The sequence below is a fragment of the Mya arenaria genome, chromosome 8 (genome assembly GCF_026914265.1).
Source record: "Mya arenaria isolate MELC-2E11 chromosome 8, ASM2691426v1".
Classification (NCBI taxonomy): domain Eukaryota; kingdom Metazoa; phylum Mollusca; class Bivalvia; order Myida; family Myidae; genus Mya; species Mya arenaria.
In genome coordinates, this window is record NC_069129.1 from 10,121,259 (window position 1) to 10,141,511 (window position 20,253).

The 20,253-nt window shown below is 34.1% G+C and overlaps 2 protein-coding genes across 2 annotated transcripts; one reads left to right on the top strand and one right to left on the bottom strand.

The window, feature by feature from the left end:
• The first annotated feature begins 21 nt into the window (after positions 1-21).
• Positions 22-14,765, top strand: LOC128242382 (progesterone-induced-blocking factor 1-like). The gene is made up of 16 exons (XM_052959514.1): positions 22-600; positions 1,181-1,301; positions 1,683-1,802; positions 2,422-2,555; positions 3,596-3,704; positions 5,117-5,298; positions 5,987-6,112; positions 7,451-7,549; positions 9,081-9,246; positions 9,582-9,732; positions 10,022-10,112; positions 11,478-11,580; positions 12,107-12,237; positions 12,378-12,462; positions 12,788-12,961; positions 13,719-14,765. Exons 1-16 carry the CDS (start codon positions 167-169, stop codon positions 13,815-13,817), a joined length of 2,325 nt encoding a protein of 774 aa, XP_052815474.1. The 5' UTR covers positions 22-166; the 3' UTR covers positions 13,818-14,765.
• Positions 14,766-16,073: 1,308 nt separating this feature from the next.
• Positions 16,074-20,025, bottom strand: LOC128243889 (DNA replication complex GINS protein PSF2-like). The gene is made up of 5 exons (XM_052961874.1): positions 19,888-20,025; positions 19,171-19,285; positions 18,498-18,597; positions 17,784-17,910; positions 16,074-17,078 (listed from the first exon to the last, which is right to left on the bottom strand). The coding sequence occupies exons 1-5, from the start codon at positions 19,975-19,977 to the stop codon at positions 16,956-16,958; spliced, it is 555 nt and encodes a 184-aa protein (XP_052817834.1). The 5' UTR covers positions 19,978-20,025; the 3' UTR covers positions 16,074-16,955.
• Positions 20,026-20,253: the final 228 nt, after the last annotated feature.

A 20,253-nucleotide genomic window follows, 5' to 3' on the forward strand; every position in this document is an offset into this window, starting at 1 on the left:
ACAAAATAATTTTACAAAACTGACAGCAGCAAGTTGCAGCACGAAATTTAAATCATTTAGCTAATTTTATCGTTCTCTGAAGCAATGGTCTCATAAAACAGGTTTAGAAATTGTATTGGTATGATGACAAATTGACCTCAATAACTTTCAATTAAGATCCATCGCAATGGCGGCCAGAGACCTTTCCAAAACGTTTGATGAATTTGAATCTGAGGATTTAAGTGGTTTTGAAACTTCAGTCCCTACAGATCTCACTTTATCACCTGACAGAACTGATAGACATGAAAGGAACAGAAATTCAAAAATTACAAAACAGCTTATTGAGCGTAAGCAGTTATCACATGATCTCCAGTTGGTACGGATTGAATTGTCGCAGAAAAATCTTCAAGTGGAGAACATGAAAGCTGAATATTTGCAAAGGGTTGATGATCTTGATGAAAAGCTGAATGATGAGCGACATCAAAAGCAGATTTTGCAGGCTCGTCTTGAATCACAGTTGACGATACAACAAGAAGAGGCTCGACGACGGCAAGAGCTAATAAAGCAAGAACTGGATGAAGTTCGACAAAAACAAAGACAGCTTGAAGCTACAAATGAAAGGTGTTTATTATTTTATTAATTGTTGATATAACATATTTACATGTGCTCAACATTGCCAATCAATTATAGTACAGTTGTGTAATTATATGAGATGCACCAATTGTAACCATGGCCCCTCCCCCATGTAATGTATTGAATAATTTTAGGTTTGACATATCGTGACCAAACTTGGTATATAAGAAGAGTTTATGAAGACCTTCCATGGGATGGCCTTTGAAGCCCCTAGGATCAAGGTCAAAGTTACTATTAATAGAAAAATGGTTGGTATTGAATAACCTAAGTAAGGCTCGACATATTTCGAGGAAACTTGGTATATATAAAGAGTTTCTAGAGACCTTTCATGAGATTGTGTTTTGAGCCCCCAAGAGTTATGGTCAATGTATACTTTTTTAGTTTGATTTTTTATTGCTTTTGACAGGCACATACATCATTAATGTATTCACTTCTCAGTCAAAGTGTCGTAGTCGAGCGCGCTGTCTTACGACAGCTATTGTTTGTTCTCATGTTTAACAGTTTTCTTTTAATAGTTTTACATCATTTTTCTAAAATCCATTGTACTTTAATTTTTGGCATTTTTCAGATTGCAAGAGCGAGCTGGCAATGTTAGGAGAACGCTACGGGATTTGGACCTTACTGAGGATAAATTCTATGAGCTGAGGACAACAACTGAAGATGACTTGTCTCTGAGAGATTATGTTGCTGTATGTTGGTCTCCAGATGTCCATTTATAATTATATATTAAATCAGTCTCAGTTTCACTAAAGTTCTGTCAAAATGCATGCATCCTGTTTCATTAAAGCTTCATACATAGTTATTATCTGAAAATCTCTCTTCATGTTTTCAGATGTATTCTAATGCATTCTACTATTATTAGTTATTAAAATAAATTTTAAAAAACCCAAAGAACACATGGTTGTTCAATTTCAATATTACCCCTAATCACCAGCAACAATTGCTCAAAGAGATGTGTGATTGTCTTAACACAAATCTTTCAAAATGCTAGAATATCCTATATTGTAAAGAATAACAATGAGCTTCACACTTGTGTATTTCTAATCTATAAATATTTACTATTTTTACAGATGAGACTGTTTGAAAAAACAAAACCACTAGAGACAGAGGTTGAACAGCTAAGAATGAAAGTTAAGAGTCTTGAGGATACAGACAGGAGCCAGTCAAAACAGATGCTTAAACTGCAAGAGGTAGGTATAAACTACAAGAGGTAGGCATGTAGTTTTAATGAAAAATATTTCAATATGTTAGCCAGTGAAAGATACATGTAAATTGAAATATTTATATGTGCAGTGTAGATGTATGCCTTTGTTGTCATATAGTAAAAAATTTACTGACAGAAATTTGTTACCTGAATTGTTCAAACAAATTATTGACCATTTGCCAGTTGTCAGTCAAGCAATCAAAAGGATTTCATTTTGTTAAAGAACAAAGTCACATGGTTGCATTCTTAAATAGATTACTTAATAATCTCTGCCAAATTATCTGAACAAGTTGCTGTAATTGGTTAGGCAACTGGTCAGTCCATTCATGTCATCTACTTAACAATATTTATTTGTTAAATTGTGAACTTAAATAGGATTTGTGAGGAAAGGCATGTCTGTTAATAATATGAGTGATTTGAAATTAACTGAAAAAAACTGTTGATTGTGCAGTTATTGCTAAGGCCAAATAAAAATTATTTTCTAGTTACAGTTAAATATGAATCATTTGGCAGTATTATTTGTACAAGGTGGTATAGTTTAACTGAAAGTTAAACTTAATGCTCTTTAACTTAATTCACAGTAAGTTGTTCTTTTCTTTTGTCAGGAGCTTGAGGAAGAACGTCAGTCGCATGGTGAAATACGAGTCAAGTACCAGAAGTTGGCGCTGGCCCATGCTGACACAAAAAATCAGGTGAAGACAGACAACTACAAGGTGGAGAACTATGATCGAATCAAGGGGTAAGATTGTTTAGGGGAGGTTGGTTGGAATAGATAATGGCCCAATCTTATCAAAGATTTTGTCATATGATTTTCATATAGTATAAAAAGTAATAATTGTTGGTGTCAGTTCAAACATTGTTTAATTGGCTTAACAAGCAACATACTTGGTTTAAACAGTATTTATTCATATGCTGTTAATATATCAACATGTTACAAGTATACAGGGTAAAGGATTCAAGAGATAGTTTAGAGCTAATATTAAGACTTCTAAACATGTTTAATTTAATTGGCAACTCTGACATAATATCGTCCCGAAATTCATAATCTAACAATATTTTGTCATACATACATTGATAACATGGCCCCAGTGTAAATTAGTTCTTTTACCAATTCTGGACAGCATACATGTCATCAAATTGAATGGCAGTTATATGAATCTTTAAATTAGATGCCTGGTAGAAGTCTTATACATTCACTTATGTCATAGATCAAAGAAATGTAATGAAAAAAGGATAAAGCTTGAGTAATCATTGAATTTATTATACAAGTTTCCTAAAATTGATGGAAAATAAAGTTTTTATCAGTTTTAGTGAACAACTTTAATCATTTCATATTGAATTACCATAAATTTGATCTTACATGTTTATCATAAAATCTAATTCAATGATTTCCAGCTCTATATACAAAATATGGCGATACTATTTTCAATGCTATTCATTTATAATGTCAGGTCGGAAGTTATTACCCAGTTTATATAATTAAAATATATATATAATTTTTTCATGATGTTAAAATGGTTTATTATGATTTTGTGATAGAAAATATAGTTTCATTAACATTAACTGCTCAGTTAATTAATAACAATATACACACCACATGTTTCCAGGGGTTATGTATTTCACTTTTTTTCCAACTCTTAGAAAATAGGACAATCTAGAGGAGGAGGATTTGACAATTTATTTCTAGCTTGGGACTGCTGATCAAAATATGTGCATTTTAAAGGATTAATGCGAAATATTGTTTAAGCTATCATTTAAAGGATTATTTTTTGTTTTTAGAGAGCGGGATAACCTTGAAAAAGATGACTTAGATGTTCACCGGCAGCTGTCAACACTTGAGGCCGCCCATCAGAATGTTTGCAAGGAGAGAGATGAGCTGAGAAGAGAGGTATGGCACTCTTATTCTGGGCTTAGTAATTTCCCAACAAGGCTGTGTTTCGGAGAAATGGGGCTAGGGCCCTTCCAAAGGGAGATATAAAGAAATGTAAGAAAAAGGGAAATTTGAATAAACACAAACAGTTTGTACCTGGGATATTTTAAATAAAATGTTATGTAATTAAATTCTCATGTCTAACATAAAAGACTTAAGTATATATCTTTGCTACTATGGCCCAAATTATACTTGAGAGAAATGTTGACCAAAACAATGCAAAAAATATACTTTTTCAGGTGGGGAATGTGTGAATTTCAAACCCCAAATCCTTTTCATTGACTGACATTATGAAGCTGGCGATCAGTGAAACAGTTACCCATTGATACATTTATCTGTACATTACTAACTTCTGTGTATTGTTTCCTACAGCCATGTACTACATCATCATCATACAAAAATGTCCAAGAGGTTGTACTACATGTATCAAAATGTGGTTTTATTAGAATAGCTCACAGACATCAGTTTATATTTGACATTTGCATAGATTTGCAAAATCACTCTGTGCTTAATTTAATTTGCGCATGTTTATTCCATTTTAACTGTGAATGCTCAAATTACTGTCATTCATTTTTTAAAGTTTCATTGTGCAATTTACGGTCATTTAAGATGGCATGTGTTAGCACTTCAACATCATCTAAATCCATGCTTTATTATTTCACATTTCCCTTGGAATAATTAGGCTAGCAAAACTTTGTAATTGTAATGCATGAACATCTCAGCTATTTCTGTATTGCTGGTAGTGTATCTCAGGGCTCCAATCATGACCAGAGTTCACCACCTTAATTATTCACAAGTATGAGGTTTCTGCAGTCAATTTGCTGGGGGTATTCAATGGAGTTATATATATATAATGAAAAGAATGGGTACCGGGGATGGAGTTAAAAGAATATCCACTTAATCTGATGAGAATTATGTTTCATGTCAGATATTCACTTCACTTTCCTTTCAGTAACTAAATTATTTGAGCACAATGATACATGTCATATTTTTCAGAACACCCAAATTCATTTATGAAACTTAAATATATACAAACAATATGAATCAATTTTTGTCTTAAAATGTCTTATTAATACAAAGTAAAAAAAAGATATTTTTAAAACAGTAAACACAATGAATAAGCATTGGTGTAATGTTGCCTGATACATATAGCTGATTTTAAATGTATACAAAAGAGTCTTAAAGGGAATAAATATTAAAATCAATGTTTCAGTACCATAGTAAAAAAAGGCTCAAGCCAGCAAAGAAAGAGAATGCAAAGAAAAAGTTTGCAAAGCTTGTTCAAAACCTGAATTTTTGCTAAGAAAGACTTAGTAGATTTCAAAAGTCAAGTTGGAATGCTAAACATTGTTTCATGACTTGTGTTTCAGCTCTCAGCAGCCAAGCAGTCCCTTACACTACTAAAACAAGACAAGGATTACCTGACTCGACAGTCTGCCGATGTCGCTAACAGGTTACAGTTTGCTGAAGAAAAAATGGTGCAAATTAACCTCCAGCTTGATGACGCCAAACGATCGCGAGAGGATATGTATGAGAAATATGTATCATCAAGGTATGAACAATTATGTCTTCCTTTAAAGAAGTGTACAGAAGTATATTTTAGTCTTATAGCTAGAATCTTTAATGAAATGGTCCCCAGATTGTTTTTTTTACAAGAATCCATTCAAATATTATGTAGCACTTATTTTGAACATGCAGCTAGCAGTACAAGTCTGAAAAGTAGTCGATGCTTTCATGAAGATGTAAAATATACTAAAGTTTGAACCAACAACGAGGTGTACAATTTTGTATACCCAATAAATAAATACATATCACTCAAAGAGCAGTACAAGTCAATATACAAGAACAAAGTTGCAGTCGAGAATGAAAAGAGCCATTGTATGTACCAATGTACAATGTACCAACAAAAAGTGAGATTCACCATTTTGTATGCCAGTGGTCTGTTTCATTAAGAATTCGAGGAGCAATTTTGAACATAGGAAGAATTTCAACAATTAGTACTGATGCACTATTCAAAATCTCTCCTAGGTACAGAATCAGTTTTAGAATTCTTGATGAAATAGCTCTCTAGTATATACATTTTTGCCTTAATTTGTAATTTTATCACACTGTGAGCACTACCAGTTCGAATATGAGGCCAAGCTTTATTAGGAGCAACAACCGATCCATGCACAGATCAACAGTAAGATTGAACCATTTTAATTTTAATTGATTGATAACTTCATAATTTTATCTCACAGGGAGCAGTACAAGTCTGAATATGAGAACAAACTACGCGATGAGCTAGAACAGATCCGTGTACGAACGAACAGCGAGATTGACCGTCTACGTACCAGCAGTAAGGAGATGTATGAACGAGAAAACAGGTAGGCTCCTCTCAATTTACTTTCATATCATTCTGACCACAGGCCTCAATTTCTCAAACGATCTCAATTACTGTATAACAGGATTAATCTAAGCTCACCATTATGTTTTGTTAAAAGAATTTTGAGAATTTTTAAGACTCATGGCTATGATATGATTTTATGCAAAAAAGATAAAGCAAGTTAATTTGCTGAATAAAAAATATGAAACTTACCCTTGTTGTGCTTAAGATTTGAGAAAGTAGGGCCTGACCTTTTTTGCCACATACTTGTAAACAATAGTTTAAAAGTATGGAGGGATCCTTACATCTATGTTAAAAAAATGCTGTGTCTTGGGTTATTGTTTGAGAGGTAATTTTGTCCTGCACCCAAATTTTGATCAAATTTACTAGCACAGATTTTCAAACTCAAATTAAAAAAAATCAAATAAAAAAAAATCTTATTAATAATGTAATCTAAAACAGTTTATTTAATTGTTCATTTTCATTAACATGCACTATTTACTGTTATATATATAGACAATACAAAGTGCATATTTTATTTTTAGCATGTTCTCCTTTTTTTTTTTTTTTAATTTATTACAAATTCATACACCTAAACATGGAGAACATTTGTAATATATATCAAATATTATTTTTCATATGAAAACTAATTGCTTTGCTATTTTATTGATAAAGAAAAAAGGGAATGGGGCGAAAAAAAATAATAAAGAAATAAAATAAAATGAAAAGGCCATAAAAAAAGTGCATATTAATGAACAAAAAAATATTTCCAATAATTGTTCACATGTTTGGCAACATTACTTTTAGTTTGGAATAATATGATTTATTTTTTAAAACTGGTGCCAGTGATCAAATTATGTTAAAAGCGGCAGTGACCTCTCCTTGGTAGAATAGAAAGTGTCTCATCTTAACGTATTCCATTTTCAAATATTCCTTGTCATTTCATCTAGGCATAAGTAATAATGTTAAACTTAAATGTTATTCATTGATCAACTGATCAACAAATGAAATATCTCTAGTTTAAATATAGTTTACAATGATTGTGAAGAAAGTTATGATAACTTAAACTAAGTCATTCTCATTGGAACAGTGTTGCTAAGAGTGTGGTCTTGTGTTGTGGGGGAAACCTGAGTGCCCGGAGAAAACCCACTTGTCTGGATTTGTGATCACTAACTAAACTTACATGCGCCCAGGACGGCAATCAAACCTGGGTCACCATGTTGAAAAGCAAGTGCGCTAACCACTGTGCTAACCAGACAAACAAATATCTAACAAGTATAATCGTGGATGAATCATAATGGAGAACACGTGTAAAATGTTATGTTACTTTTTTTCCTAGGAATCTCCGAGAGGCAAGGGACATGTCAATATCAGAGAAGGAGAGGGCTCTAATCACTGAGAGGGAAACCAACACTAAATACGAACAGCTGCTTCAGGAGTGAGGGTTTTTCATTATCTTGTTTTCATTTGAGTTTCATATTTTCAATTTTGAAAAGGAGAATTTGATTTGTTGGCTTGTGAAAGGAATTCTAGAAATTGTTACCCTTTAAAAGACTGCCACAATAGTCAAATCTCAATCTCAACTCATTTTACTATTTAACATCAAAAGTTATTTAAAAACGCATATAACTTTACTCTTTTTTAAAGCATATTTTCTCATAGAATTTGTTGGCAATATTTCACAAAAAATGAACTTGAGATACTGCTAAAGAACGAAGGTTTGTTCTAGATTACTTTTCTTTGTGTTAAATGATTTTTCTTTGGATTCTCGAGAACAGTTTTAATTTAACATATTTTATGAGAGAATGCCATTTTAACAATAGTAAAAACATATGATTTTGAATAACCTATGAAGTTAGTAATTATGTAAAAAGAGTTAAACTGAGATTGAGATTAGACTTAAGTTAAGCGGCCCTAAGTTAAGTGTTAGGATATTGGGACCAGGTGGTTTGATTGTGGATACCCTTAGGCAGGCATCATTGTGGATACAATTAGGCAGGCTTGCATCAGACTGAGTTAAATATTCTTAAATGCCATTGTCAAAGACTAAACCTAAAGCGTTAATTTTTGCTATGAGCAATATAATTTTGCGACTGCTTCCAGTACTTTCTAGGGTCTAATACACTGATCAGGTATTACATTTTCTTTTAGCTAGATCAACTTTAACTTGGTGGAAACAGTAATTCTCCCACCTCAGATAAGTAGATCCAATCATTTGACCAGGCTAGAAATTCTTATCTTGGCCATGGGCAAAGATAAAATGCCTGTATGGAACTCCTTTTTAATGGTCACCACATTGTAATTACGTCCCTTGTTGAAGACTGTCGTCATGAAAACCTTGTCTTGTGGCAATATTTAGAACGTTAGTTAACTATTTCTCGCTTCAAATGCTTTAAAACAGTTTTCACGCACCTTCCAAAAAATAATGTGTCACTCTCAAAAGAACTATTTAACTGAGACTGATTTGACTATTAACATAATCAGAATCACTGCGCGTATATCAATGACGACTTTGAATTATCGCATATCCATACGCAATTATTTTTACTAAGCACAAAAGAGTTCCAGCAAAAAAATACATTTTAACTTAATTTTGTTTAACTGAGATGGGAGAAAAAGCATCTACCACAGCCGCTCGTGTAAGATAGGTTCATCCTGATCCTCACGCAGGGTGTTTTGCGGAAACTTGGTAAACCTCGTTTCCGCAAAACAACCTACGCTCAGGTCGGAATGAGCCTATCTTACACGAGCGGCCATGGAAGATACTTATAATTTTATACCCTGATCGAGCATTTATAAAACACCTTATGTCATTTCTGAACCTAGGTCAAATTTCTTAATTTGTCTACAATTAAAAAGACAAGAAAATGAAGACATTCAAGTTCATGTTTTTAACAAATAGTTTTTTTACTTCCTATGCATTTTAGCATCTTATACATCAACTAATACTGTATCATAAAAATATCCAGGTGGCGCCAGCTACAAGTTAGTGGAGACAGCCGGGTTTCGGACCTTGCTAACGACCTGAAACTGAAGACATTTGAACTAGAGAGAACTCAGCTGGTTTTGGAGGAGACAGTGAAAAATCAGAAAGAAACACAGCTGGAGGTGGAAAAACTGACAAAGAAGGCTGAGGTGGGTAATAAGATATTGCCGCAATCTCAAATCTTTTGGGGTACTGCTTAAGGGTTAAATTTCCCGAGGTTTAAGAACTATTTACATTTAGAGTTAATAATGATTCACTGCTCAATAAGAAAAGTTCAAGGCATAAATACACAGTAGTTCAATGTACTAGTAATTAACAGTAAAAAAATCTTTCAGTCTATATAATGGTCAGGAATATAAGCAGACTTGGGACTAATGCTTGCTGAATTTCTTGCATACTAATAATATAAGCGGCAGAAATTTTTTTTACATTGCTTCAATAACAAAATGAAATCCCCATAGAATATTATGTTTCCCTTCCGCAGGTATTAACGAAAGAGTACTACGTTCAACAAACAGGCCTAGAGAAGAGAATTGCAGAGTTAGAATCGCAACTACAAGAAAAAGAAGGGCGGTTACAGACATATGAACGCATGGAGAAGGAATTGGATGATGTTGTCATGCAAGCCGCGGAAGGTAATAGCACAGTTTAGAAGTCCATATAAACAGCCGCTTCAGAATCTTTGACAATTTTTGTTTTAGCCACTTCAAAGGGAATGTAATTAATGTCCAAATGTTAAAAAAGTTCTCTTAATGTGCATTATTGTCGCTAAGTTGTTAAGTCACAATATCAATGCTCATAGATCATGGTCTTATTTCTTTAGATGATCTTTACCATGATCTAACATTAAGCTATATCATGCAAAAACAAATTCTTTTCTCAGACATTTATGCAATGCATTTTGAGGCCTTTATTAATTTTCAGTTGACAATGAGGAGGAGGCAGAAAAGGTGTTGTTCTCATATGGCTATGGCGCCAATGTTCCCAGTACCGCGAAACGCAGGCTGCAACAAAGGTACATGCTACATGCTAAATTATATTTTTCGACTCACTTTGATAATCATTTCAATTTGAAAAATAATTTCATCATGTACAAGGTATACATTATTTTCAAAGTTTTTATGAGGTCAGGAATTAGTTTCACAACACTATTGATATTATTTATATCACAAGCAAGATGTATTTGAGATTTGAAAGATGAAGGAATGATCATTTTGGATATTATTAAAAGGTTATTTACCCTCAATTATTTCTTATTCATCTTTTTTGCGGACAACAACATTGATCCTGTTTTGAGGATGGAGTTTAATTGCAGTGTTCATCTGGCAGAATGGGATGAACCACTGGAAAAGTTAGGACAGGAAAATAATAATAATTTTCAATAATCATTTTACTGTAATATTATCCCTATATAATGATTTTGTTGATGGGACTGAAAGTAGTTTGAATAAGATATGATAAAAATACACAAGCTGTTAGTTTTGAGTATGTATGCATCAACAAGCGTTTGAATATGTGAAAGTGTCTTATAACACTATCGCTCAAAGCTTTTTTATCCCCCCCCCCCCCTTGAAAAGGCGAGGGGATATAGTAATGGTAGGTGTGCTTCCGTGCGTGCATGTGTGCGTGTGTGCGTCCGTCCGCCCCACATTCATTTCTTTGCATCTCCTCTTACATTTCTCATGCGCTTTCTTCCAAACTTTCACAGATTGATGATCATAAAGTGAAGCAGCGCATATTGTCCGGCTTTCCATATTCAACTATTTTTGAAGGAGTTATTGCCCTTTGCTTATTTTACATTTAAAATTGGTTTCTTCGCAACTGCTCTTACGTTTTTCATGCGATTTCTACCAAACTTTCACAGATTGATGATCATAAAGTGAAGCAGTGCATATTGTCGGGCTTTCTTGATTTGATCATTTTTGAAAGAGTTAGTGCCCTTTGCTTATTTTACATTTAAAATTGGTTTCTTCGCAACTGCTCTTACGTTTTTCATGCGATTTCTACCAAACTTTAACAGATTGATGATCATAAAGTGAAGCAGCGCATATGGTCGGGCTTTCCTGATTCGACCATTTTTGAAAGAGTTATAGCCCTATCTTTATTTTACATTTAAAATTGGTTTCTTCGCAACTCCTCTTACGTTTATGACTATAATAGTGACGCAGTGCATATTGTCAGGCTTTTGCAATTTGACCTTTTTTGACAGAGTTATTGCCCTTTCTTAATTTTACGCATTTCTTATGTTCCTGAGAAACAACCCTTACCATTGATTGGCTTTAGTTACAAAAAATGCCCCCATGAGGCGGGGGATATAGCTGTCTGTGACCGCTCTTGTTCTTGATAATGTTGATAATACTCTTACAAAATGTGTTTGCAGTGTCCATCTTGCCAGACGTGTGCTTCAATTGGAGAAGATCAACACATCCCTGAAACAGGAAGTGAATCGAGAGAAGAAAAAGATTCTGCAATTGGCTGATGAGGTGAGTTATTCATGTTTGAGTCTTGAGAAATAGTGAGATGATCCTACAACTGGCCGATGAGGTAAGATATTCATGAATGAGGGTATGAGAAATAGTGAGATGATCCTACAACTGGCTGATGAGGTAAGATATTCATGTATGAGGGTATGAGAAATAGTGAGATGATCCTACAACTGGCTGATGAGGTAAGATATTCATGAATGAGGGTATGAGAAATAGTGAGATGATCCTACAACTGGCCGATGAGGTAAGATATTCATGTATGAGGGTATGAGAAATAGTGAGATGATCCTACAACTGGCCGATGAGGTAAGATATTCATGTATGAGGGTATGAGCCTTTAACTTGCTGATGAGGTAAGATATTCATGTATGAGGGTATGAGCCTTTAACTGGCTGATGAGGTGAGATATTCATGGCCTGTGCACGTGGGATTTCCTGATATCCATATATTTATGTACATTTAAGCATCTCAACAAATCAACATGTTGTTTCTATATAATTTATGAAAATTATTTCCCTGCCAGGTGAAGAGCACAAACTCGCTGTTAGATCAGTCCCAGCAGCCGTACAACTACCTGATAGATAGTATGCGTACACGGGACACACAGATATCCAAACAGAAGGACTACATCTCTCAGTTGGAGGAGGAAAATCAGTAAGAAACATGGACTTTGTCAAATTAACTTTGCATGGGGGAATCAAAATATGGTTAACTTTAATCCATTATGTTTATCGTATTATTAATATATATCATTATTCACGAAATTACTCAACACTGATGTTGTTTTGTTTCAGGCGACTTGGAGAAGAAAGGGGGGAAGCTGTAAAAGTGAAAAACCAGATGGCTCTTGACCTTGAGAGACTGCTTAATCAAAGGGAGGTATGTAATTGTTGGGCTAACTTATACTGATTGTTACTATCACAAAATAGACTTGGTTGAGGTTAAGAACAAGATATTTCTGGACATAAAGGGGCTCCTAAATCAACGAGAGGTATAAAAAAAATTCCAGTTTAACAGGATCGGTACATAAAAAGTGATGTCTTCAAAAAGATGGCAGCTTCAACTCTGTCCATGAGATTTTTGAATGTGGTTTTAAATATCAAGATATTTTATTTCATAATTTGATAAATTCTGAAAATATTTGTAGTGGCTAATAATCAGAGCATAAAAAATATTCTTATCTGAATTATAACTTTATTTACAGGAGATGTCCGTAATGAAGCAGGTAGTCCTAAGCATGTCTACACGTGTCCCTGGGGAAAAGAAAGCCCAACATCGGGAACATCTGAAGCCTAAGAGCGCCTCGATGCACGTACCAAACAGATCATTTGAGACCTATGATGAACCAAACATATCCAAACCAGGGTCTATCTCACTGGTAAGTGAAATATTTTTTTAGAAATTTCAATTTATTGATACCTGGGGCCATCACTAAGAACAGTCTCAGGTGAAAAAAAAATGCGATTCTTCCTTTCATTGCAACTTTCCACCTAGTTGCATGTTGATAAAGAAATTTGCTGAATTTTATGACTAATTGATATTTTATAGAAACATACATTTATTTTTTTGTAAAATCAATGAGATAAAGATGATTCTTTGTCATTTAATAGAAGTGTTTTTCTTAGTCAAGACTCAGCTTGAAGACTGTTTGTAATCATAGTTCCGGATGTTAATTGTCAGAAGATCTTTCTGCTCCATTCAGCCTCTGGCATCATGAGATATGATTGAACTCTTTTAGTTTGCTCATGATGATAAACTCTGACTTTATTAATTGTTGATTTATGACCCTTGATGTTGGTGTTGTTGTTGAGTTTATAAAGGTCTGTCCTCACCCTATAATGGCTGCATTATGGCTTGAACCCATCACATCCCCAAGTGTGACTTAAATAAAATAATGTAGCCAAAGGGGGAGTTTTACCCCCACCGGTTGGTGGGATATTCACCAAAGGAGTAATTTTGTACCAAAAATGTCAAGTACCCTTCTGTATGACCCAAGTTATGCAAAAACTTTTACCTTGGCCCAAAATGACTACAACGTATGCTTACTGATTAACTGACAAAAAAAGGTGTTGTAATCTGTTCTCATTGGCAATCACATATGTTGCTTTTGTTAATTCTTCTCAATTTATATTTAGACCAGAAGTTCTCCACCTAAATGGGCCAAGAAATTGAAGAACAAGAACATGTCACAGTCAACGAACTACTCCAAAGTGTACGCCACCTCTACCTCCTAGACATTGGACATTTTCAAGAATCTATGCCAATCGAGTCAGCACAAATACAGCATTTATGATTTTTAACATGTCCGTTTCTCAGAAAAAAAGGTTCAGTTATTGTCTTGGTGTCCTTATTGTTTTCTCCCAGCAGGCGCTTCCGACAGATGTGGCAGCTGATTCATGGAATTCTTGCTATAATCAAGAGGTCTACACTTTGTCCAATGCAAATTTATTTCGATCATTGGGTAAATGTGAGACTGAAATACATGTTATCTACATTTTTATTGTCATCCAACTGCCATTTTCCTTTTTACTTGATTACTTATAATGAATTGGTATGTTATATTTGTACCTAATATTATAGAAATCTGCTACTGATTTGAATTTGAAAAGACTGTCAAGATTAAATTGTATTGTGAAATACATGTACATATTACTAGATTGAGATTCTGTGATATTCATTTATTTTAGTTTTAATGTTCTTCTGTACTTTAGTTGTGTATGCTAATATGTCACATTAACAATTAATTATTGGGACTTAACACTGATGTTACAGTGATTGAAATTAGCACAAGTCTGCAAGCCTTGTAGATTGCTTTTGGGCTTGCTCAAATTCTGGAATTCATTAAGCAGGACTTGTTAATTTTTTTATGCAAAACACTTTTGAAAAAATTTGTACTTCTTTTATTATATAGTCTAATTTTAATTTTAAGCAATTTTAACTGAAAAATGTATAAATTTTGACATTCTCATGATTATAAATAGCAACCAATCAGCAGGTATACAATGTTATTGTTATTTTGTCACGACTGTAACAACTTATAAAAGCTATGTGATTGATGAGATCAAAAGATTTTTGAAAAGGTTTATAATTATGTCTTCCCATTATTTGTTTGATAGTGCGACATAGTAGCTTCCATTATATCAAGTCATAATATTATAGGAGACAATAAAGTTAAAGAAATATCACATTGTTAATTTCTATGCAGGAATTCAAGCGTCAACAAGAGATATTTGTAAAGCAAAATTCACTCTTTGTCAAAAACAAGTGTCAGATGGGATTACAGTCCTTTAATAAGAAATGTTATGACTGTGACCTTGACCCATATCCGTAAGCAATTCTGATAAGTCATCTATTGAGCAAGTCATCTACTGAGCAATAATGTTTCATAGTCTTGACCAACCAACCAACCGACTGACCACAGAGTGATTTGTGGTAAAGATGTCCAATCAATATCAATGACCTTTCTCTACTGACCAAGAACAATAGAGGTCATCTTTTAGTCAAGTACAGCCTACCAATAAACTATACTTGTCCATCCATTGCAGTTATTGTGCGCACAAATAATAAAAACAGTGCCCTTGACCCCAAACTATAAGGGTCATCTACTGGTGAACCAGTGACATTTCACAAACATAGTTTGAACAGTTCTCAGTGTATTTTGTTATATTAACTTCCTTTTACAATACTTTCTCCAATCAAAAACGTAAGGAGTCACTTGGTCTTGTACAACTAAACAGTCAAGTCTTATGCTCCTATGTGAAACATTTCGAATTTTATAGGCGTTTACAAATTACTGTTGGCTGTGACAATGGGTTGTAGTACAACCTACATGTACAAATGGGAGTTAAGGTTAACGCATCGTCTCATTACTGTAGATCATTTAAATATGCTGTTGGCTATGACCTTGACCTACTGAAACAAAACACAACAGGGATCATATTTTGGTCAAGGTAAACTAAGTACAAAGTTTCATGATCCAGGGATCATGAAAAAGGCCAATGGGGTCTGTCAAGTATTACAGATTCATGTCCAAATGTTCATGTTTCACCTTTTGAAATTGTTTCCCTCCAAGTCATCTTTACTCGTTTGAAGGTATGTCCTACTGTTTTTCATGTAAATGTCTGAGCAATAAACAATCTTTACAACTGCAATAGTCTGTTTAAAGTTTAAAGATCTCGATCCTGATTTCTAAACTAATCCTGAACTTTAAGAGCCCTTGCATGAGTTACTACTTTCGGTGTGTTGTGTACAGTTTTCCATAGAAAATTAACACTGACCTTGTTAAGTTGACCTTAAACTTGAACTACCCTTGAGAATACTTGTCTGGTACAAAGCTGGAATTTCATGGCTCTTAAAATCAACAGGTACAATCTACTTAGGTAAGGGGTAACATACAAAATATCCCTGTCGGAAGTAACAATAAACCATTCTTGTATTGTTGGATGGGCAAACTATTCAATACTAGAAAGAATATTAAAACACACTTGTACAAGTCTTTTATTAACAAATTAATATGTTATGCAAAACACAAAGTTTCTCTCTAATAACTAAATTCTACATGTAGTATGTATGCCTAATAAGGGCTACTGCATTTAAACATACCAGTTCATCCCTTTTCAGGAAGCAAAAATGACCTCCAGCCTTTTATTTTCTATTTTGCCCTCCTGGGGTGGCATATACATTTAGGTTTAATGTCTATTTGGAAAGCACTTAATTTGTATACTACCGTAAGAATGGTCAATAATGCCACGAAACGCGACTTATTTTCATTTCATTTAATTTGAATAAAGTCATTTCATTCACAACAATAAATACCAGTAATTTTATAATATAAATCACATGTAGTTCATAGCACATATGCAGAAAGATCTAAAGCAGACCTCTCATGAAGATTTTATTTCATTAATTGCTAACACTCGTAGAAGTACATGTACATGTATTGAACACATTATGGTGGCCGGAAATTCACAAAGATTAAGTTACTATTAGGACAAACAAAATAATTTTGTGGAAACCAACCGGACTGACACTATTTTAAAGTCCTGGCCCCAATTTCTCGAAACTGAAGTTTGGTCAACATTCATGTCAGAATGTGTATACAAATGTAAACAATACAGCGATATGCATACTATATATGCCATAAAATAACATTCCAAAATAAAATATTTCCCCCATCTATATTGGCATGTTAACCTCAACATTATTTTCTGTTGGCCTTAAAAGTGATATACTCACACTTTGAACATCAGGTGTTTAAATGTATAATTATCATTATATTGAACACACAATGAGTTGTTTAAATTGGTGCATTCTAGGGCCCTTTCCTAATTCATTATTCATTTCATGATAAACATAGAATAGAAATAAGCGCTTCAGTCTTGTGTGAGCTGCGTTCCCCTACTTGACATGTTCATTCTGAGCACGTGCAATTGGTCCAAAGCTTTCGTCAAGAATGGTCGTACGGTGTTCAGTTCCATCAAGGTCAGGTGATTCAACTGTAATCATGATAATTGAAATGAAGCAAATTACTAACATTTTTTTTAAAACATTATAAATTATATACATATTTAACTATCAATGATGAAAAACCATCGAAATGTAATTCAATAATGTCACTCTCATACTTAAGAATTCCTAATTTAATCTTTACTTAATTGGTAAATTTGATTATTGGCATACATGTACAATGTTGGAAAATTTAAGTTTCGGTTCTGATATTTTCAAATTGATCAAATTAAAAACAACAGTGGCATACTATCACAAGATATGACCGTCCATATTATCATTTAAAAAAGTTTTATTATTTATGCAATTCAAGGGCCATAACTCTGAAGTGACTGGGACCAAACTTGGAGGTGATATTCCGCCCATACAGCAATAGTCCAAGTTTGGTGGTGATCAGACAAAAGCTCCATTAGTAACAGTGCAGACAACATTAAGTTTGTGTAATTTCTGACATTCAACTGCCATAACTATGAAGAGACTAAGGGTTATCAAAGCTGGAGGAGATATTCTGTCCATACAAATATTGTCCATGTTTTGGTGATGATTGGACTAAAGCTTATTAAGCTAGAGCGTGTACAACAGAGTGGACGTATCTTGCCCAGTGCAGGTGAATCCTTAATACGTCTTATGTTGGACATATTAAAAGAGACTGCTCCAAGCAGGAAACATATTAAATTGTCAGAATTCTAGGTTACCTTGGCATGGGTAGCATCACTTTTGACGAAAGTGTCAATACTGCTTCGTAGTTTTGAGATCCTCAAGTCCCAAATGTCTTTAATCAGTGTTCGTGTCTCATCGGCATGTGGGATATCATCTACAGCACTAGATGATTGAAATAAATAGAGGACATTACACAAGTGGTCATTCAATACAGGTTATTTAGACAAGTTTCTTTAAACAAAAGGTCAAAGACATCCTACCAATGAAGTCATATGTCAAAACATTCTCAACTGACTTTGTGGATAAAGTTTTCATAAGACAGCTGACTGTGATCTATAAACTACTGATCCCATATTGTTTTTATAAGACTGTCCACTGTGACCTTGACCTTTGACCTAACTGACCCCAAAAATAATAAGGGTAATATACTTGTCAAGGGCAATCTACCACTTTAGTTTAATGTCTTAAGTACATCCAATCTGGAGTTGTTGTACAAGAAAGACATGGGCTAATGACTGACGAACTGACCAACCAACCATCTGACCGACATGTGCATAACGGTACATAATTTTTTTGAAAAAAGCATCCAAATACTTTGTAGAAAGTGTATGCTTTATATGTGGGATAGAATTTAATTGGTAGAAGAAGTCAAAACTTGAAGATATTATTTTATAAAAATGTCACTCCTGACTGGATAAATACTTCCCTTTTTTATTTTAGCTTTATCTCTGACTGGTTGTAATACTTACTATTTCAGCAGCAATGTGGTCATCTCCATGTAACACTTGCACGGCATCTCTGTGAAAAACTTGCTGTCTGTTTCCTCCTGTTTCTTCTCTTGCAATTTTTCTGAAATAAAACTGATGTAATAGCTACCTGAACTAAATATTAATACACACATAAAAAATAAGATGGCCCAGTTGTGAACATTCACATTTAAACTGCCTGTTTAATCCATTTTTCTTAAACTGTTAAAACCTAAAGTTGTTTAATAGATTTTTAGGAAAGTTCTAACAAACATAATAGTATGTATTGTTAGAAAACAATCAAAAACATATCAATAAGTTTTGTGTTTTATAATGTTTTGAAAAAAGGGAAGGATGCTCAGCTGTAGAAAAGGCAGATGCCCGTGTGCTAAGGTTGAAAAGGGCACATTGCATTGAGCTCACAAACTGCTTAAATATCAATAATTTAAAAGAAATTGTGTTTTATTAAAGCAGGTTTTAACTCTATTAAGGCAGATACGGCTGCTGGTCTCCATGAGGGCACATGGGTGCTACCAAAAAATTACAGCCCTTCCTTAAACACAGACTGACAGAGCATATACATCACAAACAAACATGAGCTCTGCAGGGCTTTTAAACTGACTGTAGAGGTGCCCTGAAGTTACTCAGTCTATCAATGTTGCTTAAAAGCTTTTACCAACATCCATCCATTCTGGTGGTCTAATGCGAGCTTTCTGCCTCTGCTTTAGGTTGACAGCCATCCAGAGTGGTACATCTATTGGCAGACCAGGGCTGAATGGACCAATGTCACCCTGTAAATATATTTTATGACATAGAATTGATAATCTGTTGTTGTTTTTTTTCAGTTCAGTTTTTCTTCAATTACTGGATACAATGTTCTTGTTTCATTCCAGGTATCACAGGTACAAACAATGGGTTTTTTTATTTATTGGTATGCCAATTGCTTTAATAAGGAATTTCTATGCCTTGTGACCTCATATAGTTTTGGTATCATTTGGAAGGAATTAATTATATGCTAAATAAAAGATTAACAAATCACATCCTTGTCCCCCTAATGCCGAGCTCCATGCAAGGGACTATTGGTCATATCTTTTACGTCTTAGGTATGACTTAAGTCGGGATTGAACCTAGGGCCTCATGCTTCTGAATATTGAATGCAGGGATGGCAGACTTAAGGCCACAAGGTAATTCCGTACAGGCACTGGCAGACATTCAACACTGAATATACGTCAGTGAATAAGAGTTGAGACATTAAAAAATACATAAAAATGTTAAAATAATACAATTTCCCACTGTCAGATGTTGGCTAACCACGCCCACACGGCAATGACAAACCGCAACTGACCAGATAAAGAGGACAATCAACTTTCGGTGACTTTGGGGCATAACTTACACTTATAAGGAATATCTTTTCCAGCTGAAAGTTCGGAACAATTGTTATTACATCCTTTTCAGCTATAAATTCAACTTCAGCTGGATCCATCGCTATTTATTTAGAAAGTTAACAGCTGTCACTTTGTTTACATTTTTTCCCGCGAAAATATCGGGTTTAGATAAAAACTTTATCGTAAAAACAGCAACAAATAAAACGATATAGGTTACAGGCCACTAATTAATTTCTGATACATTTTAATGTTAATAGGCATATTTCAGACCGGTCTAGCGTTTCACGTATTTGAGAACCATTTACATATCCTTAGAAATCAGTTCAAATCCAATTTATTTAAGGAAAAAAGGTATGCAATGTTTCTCCTTAGTG

Coding starts and splice junctions, on each gene's coding strand:
- LOC128243889 (XM_052961874.1), bottom strand. CDS start 19,977: ATGGATCCAGCTGAAGTTGAATTTATAGCTGAAAAGGATGTAATAACA. Junction 18,598..19,170: donor ACCAGAATGGATGGATGTTG/GTAAAAGCTTTT, acceptor GTTTTATTTCAG/AAAAATTGCAAGAGAAGAAA. Junction 17,911..18,497: donor ACCACATTGCTGCTGAAATA/GTAAGTATTACA, acceptor TCAATCATCTAG/TGCTGTAGATGATATCCCAC.
- LOC128242382 (XM_052959514.1), top strand. CDS start 167: ATGGCGGCCAGAGACCTTTCCAAAACGTTTGATGAATTTGAATCTGAG. Junction 2,556..3,595: donor AACTATGATCGAATCAAGGG/GTAAGATTGTTT, acceptor TTTTGTTTTTAG/AGAGCGGGATAACCTTGAAA. Junction 5,299..5,986: donor GAGAAATATGTATCATCAAG/GTATGAACAATT, acceptor TTTATCTCACAG/GGAGCAGTACAAGTCTGAAT.